We start from the raw sequence: 10,111 nt of genomic DNA, 5'->3' as shown, positions 1-10,111 counted from the left end.
GCCCCAGTTTGTTTTTCTGAGGTGATAGGATATTATGATTTGTTGTATCTGTTTCCTCAGGAAACAGCAAATGTTGAATATGTCAATGCTTTTCAGGAATGAAAGAAAATCCAGAAAAAGACTGCCAAATTGGCAAGGACAACTTTCCTATCTTTGTTTGAAGAGCATCAACTCGGAAGTTATTTTATTTCCGAATAGCCTTTCTCATATTGCCAAGAGAAATCCATTACAATATATAAGAGCTAAGATTTCTTGTCCCTTTTCACCTTTATTTGCCATCTTTCAACTGGCAAGAGTCATTTTGACCAGCAGATTAATCAACTGTAAGACGGATCCTCACACAAAGGTAGGTACTTAGAAATATAAACTTAATAATTTTTACTTTGAATATTAACATTTTTCTCAAAGATATCATTTTCAAATATAACATTTTATGGGCTTTTCATAGAACATTCATTATCAGCAAAACCATAAGCAGCTGACATGAAACTATAAGTCATTACATGCATTAAATTTTGAAAAATTCTGGTTTTTACAGGTCAGAGTAAAACATTCATGTTGGGCATTTGGGCCAATCAGTCCATCCAAGTACACAATTGGCTTTTCCTCCTGATGTACCTTAAAGTTCTTGAAATTTCATAGGGATAGAATATCTCAGGTGAACTCTAAAAGAGAAAATTGTTCTACAGAATATTTTTATTACTGGTTTTTCTTTTGTTTTTCAAACTTCTTTTAAGAATGGATATAGGAAAAGTAATAGTTGAAGGAATAGCCACACCCACATATATATAATTGAATATTCAGTGAAATTTTGTCCATAGAATTCTTTCAAGACTTGCATTACTCAGACCACACACTCAACCTATGTGCAGAGTTGACTATCAGGAAGCCAGTTTGCTCAATGGTGCATGGAGTTGCTTTCCCAGAACTCAAGCTATCATGTATTTGAAATATATTGTAAAATTTGAACCAATTGAGAGTAGAATACCTGGACATCTCCATGTTCTCTGCCTTAGTCTCTGATATATGGATTTTTGGAAGTACTTTGAGACCACTCATCACAGACTAAATTAATTTGGTAGAATGCTGTTAAAACTAGGAAATAGATTGTGTGACTCTTAGACTATATCCAACAGGGTGATTCCTTTTTTTTTTTTTTTTTTTCTTATTTTTAAGCTGTTCCAAGAAATTAAATTTGTAACATAAGATCTAGTTAAAATGTTAATATCTCAAACCCATCTATAGAAATCTATAAAGTAATGTACCTATTTTAAAAATATCAAAATGTTCAAATATAAATAAGTATACATTTTAAAGTAGTTACTTCTAAGGGAAAAACCTTAATTATAAAAACTTCTATTGCTCAGAACAATTTATGAACAACTCTTTTGCATTATCCCAAGGATCAGTTTACAAGTCAAAAATAAAAACTACTTCCACTATTTTGAAGTCAAATTTTATAAGCCTACTAATATTGCCCCACAGTAACACTGAATTCAAAATAATGTTAGGCAAATTCCCTAAAAATGCTATAGTAGGATATTTGCATTACATTATATCCAAATGTTGAGACATTTTAAATACTACTTTTTAATAAAAAAAAAAATCATACTGCTCACCTATTATGCTTACTTTCAGAGGCAACTGAAAGGATGAAATCACTGACCTGGATCTTAGGCCTTTGGGCTCTTGCAGCGTGTTTCACAGTAAGTATCATTAATCATGGTCACATATCTTTATACTTTTCTCATTAACTATTACTTCAGATTTCTTTTTACATTAATGATGTTATCTTTTCATCAATGGTCAATAACCATTGATGAAACACTGTTTAGGACTTAAATTTTAAATTTAAAATCTAATTTAAATAGCCACACATGTCTGATGGCTGCCATACTGGACAGCTCAAGTCTGTAATATCAGACTGCATTAAAAGGATATGTATAAATGTAAGTCCCCATACTCTAGTCAGTTACACAGTAGGTAAAACTCTATAAAAATAAATAATTAAAATAAAACTGTTTTTCCCAGCATGTAGTTTATGGATTATTTACACCAGAGTCACCTAACTCACTTATTAAAAATGTAGTAAAGACCTCATCCAAGCCTCAATAAGAGTATCACATAATGGGAAAGATGCATTTTTACCAAGGATCCACAAGTATCTTTGCATGCTAAATTTTGAGAGAATGCTAAGCATTTATATATAAACAACTACTTTGTATACAAAGCCAGGTTAAAGATAAATGAGATACTAAATATCATACAAAATTACAAAAATGTTTTTAAAACACACGTATTTCAAAATAGTAGAATCATACTTGATTTCAAAGTAGTGTTAGATTAATTCTAGGGACAGAAAGAGAAGATTAATTCCAGAGTAATTTTCACCAAAGTACTATAAAATCTACTATATCAAATGGAAAAATATGAAGCCGTTTTTTTTAGATTATGACTTCCACAAATCAAGCAACATAAAATTACATCATTGTGAAACATGAATCATAAAATAATTCCTCTTTCATCTACTTTCAAAAAGGAACAAAAGCAGGAAATTCTCAGGTTACTGAGGTAGTCTGACCTTCGCTAAATTACTGAGAGCATTATATGTTTACATAATTTTTAATAAACCAATAAAATATATTGACATATTTTAAGGCAATATCTTAATGGCTTGATTATAAAGCTGATTTTCAATATTTTTATGCCCTCAGAATACAAAAGAAAAACATTTTATAATTTCAAAGTATCAGGCTTTTGTTATATAAAATTTTTTTATAAGATTAATTTGAAAAAGATAGCTTTCTGGGCCGGGCGCAGTGGCTCATGCCTGCAATCCCAGAACTTTGGGAGGCCGAGGCGGGTGGTAACTTGAGGTTAGGGGTTCAAGACCAGCCTGGCCAACATGGTGAAATACTGTCTCTACTAAAATAAAAAAATTAGCCAGGTGTGGTGACATGCACCTGTAATTCCAGCTACTCCAGAGGCTAAGGCAGGAGAATCGCTTGAACCCGGGGGGCAGAAGTTGCAGGGAGCCAAGCGAGCCACTGTACTCCAGCCTGGGTGACAAAGTGAGGCTCTATCTCAAAAAAACAAGAAAAAGAAAAAAGAAAAAGATAGTTCTCTGATAACATAACCAGTATAAGTAGATATAAACCTTTCCCCCAACTTAATTATATGAGATTCATGATGATTGATAATTATCGAATGTTGGAAATGTGAAGGGTAGCATGTTATTTACATGTGTGTGTATATGTACACACACACACAAATAAAGCAAGTCTAACTACTATTAGTCCCATTAAAATACAAATAAATTTAGGTTCAAAGTATCCATGTCTTAGATGTACTGTTCCTAAACAAAGTAATGTAGGAGATTAGTGTCAATTATAGCCCTTTGAGAGTAGTGTTTCTTCTTAACATAGTATTTTCATCATTTTTCTGAGTTTATTACCTTTAGAAAGTTGTGGAAAGGGAGCTAATCAATGTGATTGGGTATATTTACCACAAAGATTTTTCATTACTTAATATTAAGATCAATATCAGGATATCTTTAGGAGGCAAAGATAGTTTCAGCTAATTTTTTAATTGTTTCGACAATAAAAGTGAATGGAGTATTTTCCCACACTAAAGATTTGTTTTCTTGACAATTAAAAATCAAGTCCTGAACTTCCATACATCCTAACTAGTCTTTGGTTTGGCCGCACTTGGGTCAAATGCCCTGCATAATACCACAGAATGTCATTAGCTAGAAAAGACAAACATGAGGCCAGTTCAACAGAAGTGCCTTGGCATTTTTCGTTTGTTGTATTAGTGATCCTAATAAAACTTTTACTGACACATTAAGGACAGAAGCCAGGTTGAAGAGCAAATGGGAATTGAGAAGTAGAGCTGGCAAATCTAGAATACCCTTTCATAGAGCTTCGCTTTGCAGGAAAGACGTGACAAGAAAGTCAACGACAACAAGGGTACCAGTGGTTGAAACTGAACCTTTTATAAGCACGGAAATAATAAAACTTGATATTTCTTTTGCAAATGATCTATTTAAACTTTCTGTATATTTTAGGTGAAAGGGTAAGAGTAGAATCAAACAGTCAAATCAAGGTGTCATTACAGTAACTTGGGTAAAAACAAATGACTTAGGTTAGAGTGGAAGTAAGAGAAATGATAAGAAGTGGTTAGAATTAGAATTCAGGAAGGGAGATGCAAAACCAGTAGGATTGTGGGGGAGAGAGGTGAGTTGCACATAAATGGTAGTTGTTTTCTGAAGAAAATGAGTCAGTTTATAATTCCTGTCATTTAACTGTCTCATTTTCCTCAGAAAACAAATTGCAATATTATAGTTACAAGAAGTAAAGGGAAGACTAACAGAGCCAAGTCCCTGAGAAGGCACTTCTAAAGAAAGAGAAAATTCCTGGCTATCAATGACTCCATGGTTGTGTGGCCAGCAAATCAGGGAAGTTCATTTCTAATTGCCTGAAATATCTTGGTGAAGCAGGAGAAAAGCCACTTTGGTGGGGGTAGATGAGAGCTCAGGATGAGGTGGAGAATGTTGATAAAACTGGCATCAGCTTGGAAAATGACAGGCTTCTGGGGAAGTGGGAAGAGATAATCTAAGATAAGACACTCAAAAAAGGATTTCAGGTAGCGCTGAAGGATGCTAACTCTGATGGTACAGTGCTTGTGACATCCTCTAGCATTGTTAAGAACCTGGAATTAGGAATCCAGGACAGGGATGCTTTACTGTAATACTAAAGTTTAGGATTAGCAAGGATAATGGCCAAATAGGTGAAGGGACTGACAACCACAGGAAGTAAATGTACTTTTGTATCCAAAAAAAGCACCTGCTCCAAGCAACCTGGACTTCTTGCCATCAGTAGAGTGGAACTTCATTCTTACCCCAGAGCATTTGTGTATTTTCCTTCTATTTGGCATGTTTCCTCCTTATTTTATATTCTTTAAGCCTCTTTTCAAATGACTTCTTCTCACTAGAAAAATCCTTCATCATTTTCCTATCCAGAACTGATCACTTTAACTACCTAATATATTTGTTCCTTGCACTACTTTCCAGCTTTTGTATCTTAATTTTTTTAGATGGAGACAGAATCTTGCTACGTTGTCCAGGTTGACCTTGAACTGCTGGCCTCAAGCAATCCACCCACCTCAGCTTCCCAAAATGCTGGGATTACAGGCATGAGTCACCATGCCCAGCCTCGGCTATTTTTATTCCTAAAAATTGTGCTCTATGTATACCATACTTGAGCCAATCATTGCTCTAAGCATTTTACAGGTAATATTTCACAACAAAAATCTGACGATAACCAGAGGAGGTGGGTCCTTTTATTAACATCATTTTTCTGACAAGAAAAAGAGACTCAAAAAGTATTCCACACTCACCCAACCTCTATGTGCCAGAAGCGGAACTCAAACCCTCGCATGAAACCCCACAGACTCATTCCACTCATTTCACTTCCCTTTAAATCATATTTATCCTGCCTTGTATTGTAACTCCTCGGCCTGTAGATTCATAGAAGATCTGTTTGTAATCCTGGCTCCCCACCACAGCTCCTACATTAGCTCATTGCACAAAGTAGGTGCTCATGATGTTTTTCACAATTTATTAGTGTTCAAAGTATGAACAGCCCTGAACTCTTGGATTAGACATAAAAAGACATTTTTGTCATCCTGGAAGGGCATTTATTTCCACTTATAATTTATTTAAATGACAGATTCGACTACAGGCAAAGGGTAAGATTTTTCCTCATTATATAAATATATATATATTTTTAGTCAATACTATCCCTGCTTTCATAGATAGCCTAGGAAATCAGAAAGCAAAAGAGAAACTTTTTTTCTTTGATAATAGACTTTCAGACTATGTGACTTAGATACAATGTAATGATTTTCTATTGCTGCATAACAAACTACCACCAATTAGTAGCATTAAAAACTCATAAATATCTCAGTTTCTTTGGCCTTAACTCTGAATTTGGCTAGTTGGCTTCTCTGTCCAGAGTCTCACAAGGCTGAAAAGGTGTGTCCACTGCTGTATTTATTTTTCTGCAGCTCAGCATCCTTTTTAAAGCTTATATGGTTATTGGCAGGATTCAGTCCTTTGGTGATTGTACTGAAGCCCCTACTTTCCTGCTGCTTGTGAGCCAGGGGCCACTCTCAGCTCCTATAGCAGGTCTACCATGTACCTCCACGTGGCCCTCCCCACAACATGGCATCTTGATTCAAAGCACAGAGAAAAGCATTTGCTGCAGCCTCAAATCTCTCTGATTTCTTCTGTCTCTGACATCATAGAACCTTTTTTAAAAGGGCTCACTTGATAAGGTCAGTCCAGCATGTGCCAGCAGGGAGTAGAAATCTTGGGGCCATCTTAGAGTTCTGCCTACCATAGAAAGCATTCACCCTTATATTTAACTGTGAAATAGGTGAATTAAAATTATTTACTTCCTTTTTCCACAGCCTGGTGAGAGTCATAGAGGCCCCAGGGGACCATATCCACCTGGACCACAGGCACCTCCTCCACCTTTTGGCCCAGGATTTGTTCCACCACCTCCTCCTCCACCCTACGGCCCAGGGAGAATTCCACCACCTCCTCCCCAACGCTATGGTCCAGGGGTATTTCCACCACCCCCTCCTCAACCCTAAGGTCCACCACTCCATCCTGATGGCCCAGGTTATCCACAGCCTCCTTCCCAACAAAGACCCTATCCACCTGGACCTCCATTTTTCCTGGTAAATTCTCCAGCTGATCCTACCCTCCCTACTCCTGCACCCCAAATATGAACAACTGCAGCAGGTGCCACCACCACCACAAAAGACACCACTACCCTCGTAACTACTGCTTCTACTACCCAAAATACGAATTCCAACACTGCTTCCAGAAGGCTTTTATGTAAAATCGCTTCCATTTTGAATGAAAATGAAAAATTCCAAAAGTGCTGGGCTTTAGGGAGAAATAATCTTAGAAAGAAATTGTAGAAAAACCCCATGCAAACATAACATTTATACCAATGAGGTGAAAACAAAGAATTGAGCATCAATATGAAGGCTCCACTGTTGTCATCAGAGCAACATTTTTCCCCCAGTTATGTCACCTAAATGAATATTAGTGCTGCCAGAAGGCTAGTCTTGTCCCATGAGGCCAAAGAGTAATTAAGGAAAAATGAAATGAGACATTTGAACTTGAAACTTAAGGTTATGAAGTAGGAAGAGTAAGGAACAGGATTCTCTCTTCAGTATGGCAACCCATCAAACAATTACAAAGCCCAAAAGATGTTAATAGATACTAAAATGAAAGAATCTTAGCCCTCACCATAGCCTGCCCCCTGAAAACTCCTGAGTTCCATGTAATCATTGCTTATAAATAATTGCAAAGAAGAAACACCATTTAGCAAATCTAAATATCTGAGATGTGAAGCACAAGTCTTAGAATTTGATATGAAAAATCATTTTCTAAGCTAAGACAGAGATAGGAGATGGTTTCAGATACCAATAAGAAGAGGCTGATGGCTAAGATTTCCAAGTTTCTTCTGCTTCTAATTATTAGTTGATGTTTTAATCAGAAGTATTATGATATGACTATTTAGGAAATGGCCTCATGATGTCATGAGAGCTTTATCTTTCTTTTTTTTTTTTTTTTTTTTTTTTTTTTTTTTTGAGACGGAGTCTTGCTCTGTCGCCCAGGCTGGAGTGCAGTGGCCGGATCTCAGCTCACTGCAAGCTCCGCTTCCCAGGTTCACACCATTCTCCTGCCTCAGCCTCCTGAGTAGCTGGGACTACAGATGCCCGCCACCACGCCCGGCTAGTTTTTTTTTTGTATTTTTTTAGTAGAGAAGGGGTTTCACCGTGTCAGCCAGGATGGGAGAGCTTTATCTTTCATGTTTGACTTTTTCCTTCAGGACACCTAACTTCCCACATTGCCATCAAACACTTATAAATTAAATCTTCTCAAGATACCTAAAGTAAGCACACAATTTTATATATGCTCAGTGCTTTCTTCACCCCCACCCCAGAGACAAGATCTCACTCTCATGACCCAGGCTGGAGTACAGTGGCACAATCACAGCTCACTGCAGCCACGACTTCCCTGGCCCAGGGGTTTCCAATTCAGCTTCCTAACTGGGACTACAGGTGCACACCACCACTCCTGGCTAATTTTTTTGTAGTTTTAGCAGAGATGGGGTTTTGCTATGTTGCCCAGGCTTCTCTTTCACTTTTGAGAATCTACCAGGGTACAGGGACAGTTTTAGTAGCACAATAACAGCAATATTGAAGGTAGTCAAAGGAACTGTCCTCATGGAGCTTCTATCTAGTGAGATATAAAAAAAGTAGACACATGTCAATAAAATGTAACAAGTGAGAGTGCTTTGAAAAATGATAAATAACAAGTAGGGAGACACCAAGTAGTGGTGACTGACTTTTATGTGAGATGATCAGGGAGAAGCTCTCTGATGAAGTGATATTTGAGGAATGACTTTAAGAATGTTAAGAAGCAAGGTACTAAATGACCTAGAGAAAACATGTTCAAGGCAAAAGAGATCAACCATGTAAAGATCTGAAGCAGCAATGGATTTTGTGTATGAAAAGAGCCAACAAATGTTAATGTGGTTCACACTCAGAAAAGAGGAGAGTGGAAGGAGATGATATGAAGAAGGCAGAGAAAAAAACACAATGTAAAGAGATTTGGATTTTGAACTTTATTCTACATGTGATGGGAAGTCATTGCAACTTTAAATGAAGAAATAGCATTATGTGATTAAAATTTTCAAAACTTCATCACTCTGGCTGTTCTATGGATAGAAAACTGTTAGAAAAGCAAGAGTGGTGGCTATTTCGGGAGTCCTGATTAGAGAAGAGGTGCATTAGACAAGGCAAAGATCAATGGAGATGGAGAGAAGTGGTCAGTTGCAGGGTACAGCTGGAAAAAAAAAAATCCAATGGAGTGTGGAATATTGGGTTTGAAGGAAAGTGCATAATCTAGAAATAACTCTGATAATATTGGCCTAAGCAACTATGTGAATAGTGATGTCATTTAGTAAGTTAGGAAAAATTGGGAAAAGATCAGGGTGTAAGGGTTTGGAGTATCATGAATTTCAGGACATGTTAAGGTTGTATTATCCATTTATCTTCTGTATTATTGTAGTGCTATCATATCATATTATCACAAACTTAGAAGCAGAAAATAACACAAATTTATTATCTCACTATTCTACAGATAGAATTCCAGGTAATAGTATGGCTCAGATAGTTCCTCTGCTTAGGGTCTTGCCAGGTTACAATCAAGGTATTAGTAAGACTGCATACCTTTTTGCAGGCTTTAAGGAAAAATCTGTTTTGAGGCCCATTTATCTCTTCTATATATCAATTCTTTCTGACTCTTGTTTGGTTATATCTCTCTGACTCCAACCAGAAATATATATATATATATATATATGTTTTTAAGAAAAATATTCATTCTTTGATTATTTAATAAAAGTTAGACTAGAGAAGACATGAAGTTTAATGCTTTGATTTTTAAAATTGGAGGCAATTCAATTGCTGGTAATGACAATGTCTTAGGGGTTACCATGAAAAAGGTTAGGATAAAATAAAATAATGTTGGCTTTTCAAATCCAAATGTTGGAAGTAAGGAGGGAACTGGGAGGCCATGGATTGGATGAATCATTTATAGGGATGTTGAAGTCATCAAACCTGATGAATAAAGGGAGAAGACAGTGACCAAAGTGATAAAGTCTGTCAAAATTCCCAAGTAGTGGCTGAGCAGGAAGAAATTACTCCAATAAACAATAATAGTGAAGAAGTATGGCTTTTTTAAAGACTCTTCAAAGTTGCAATGATGGAAAAGAGATGAGATCTAGAAATAGCAATGAAAGAAAGGTCATCTACCTGACTTTGGTGTTGCTATATTCATATTATTTGTAATTGGCAGTGATGGATGATATCACGGTATAACATAACCCTCAGAAGGCTGCTGTTATGACATAAGTGTTACAAAGCAGTGGTATCAGTAAATGAAATAAGGAGTACCTAAACAGAAACAAGTTGCTCTGAATTACTCAGCAAAGTCTTGTGTAATAGGCTGACATTTGGTGATGGGATG

General features: G+C 36.4%; 1 protein-coding gene across 1 annotated transcript; it reads left to right on the top strand.

The window, feature by feature from the left end:
• Nucleotides 1-263: 263 nt before the first annotated feature.
• On the top strand, nt 264-7,048 carry LOC111524933 (submaxillary gland androgen-regulated protein 3B). Its single transcript, XM_023190249.2, has 3 exons — nt 264-346; nt 1,639-1,706; nt 6,472-7,048. The coding sequence occupies exons 2-3, from the start codon at nt 1,653-1,655 to the stop codon at nt 6,655-6,657; spliced, it is 240 nt and encodes a 79-aa protein (XP_023046017.1). The 5' UTR covers nt 264-346; nt 1,639-1,652; the 3' UTR covers nt 6,658-7,048.
• Nucleotides 7,049-10,111: the final 3,063 nt, after the last annotated feature.

The sequence above is a fragment of the Piliocolobus tephrosceles genome, chromosome 3, assembly GCF_002776525.5.
Source record: "Piliocolobus tephrosceles isolate RC106 chromosome 3, ASM277652v3, whole genome shotgun sequence".
Taxonomy (NCBI): domain Eukaryota; kingdom Metazoa; phylum Chordata; class Mammalia; order Primates; family Cercopithecidae; genus Piliocolobus; species Piliocolobus tephrosceles.
Note: the sequence above shows the minus strand (reverse complement) of the source record. Positions and strands in the feature narration are given on the sequence as shown.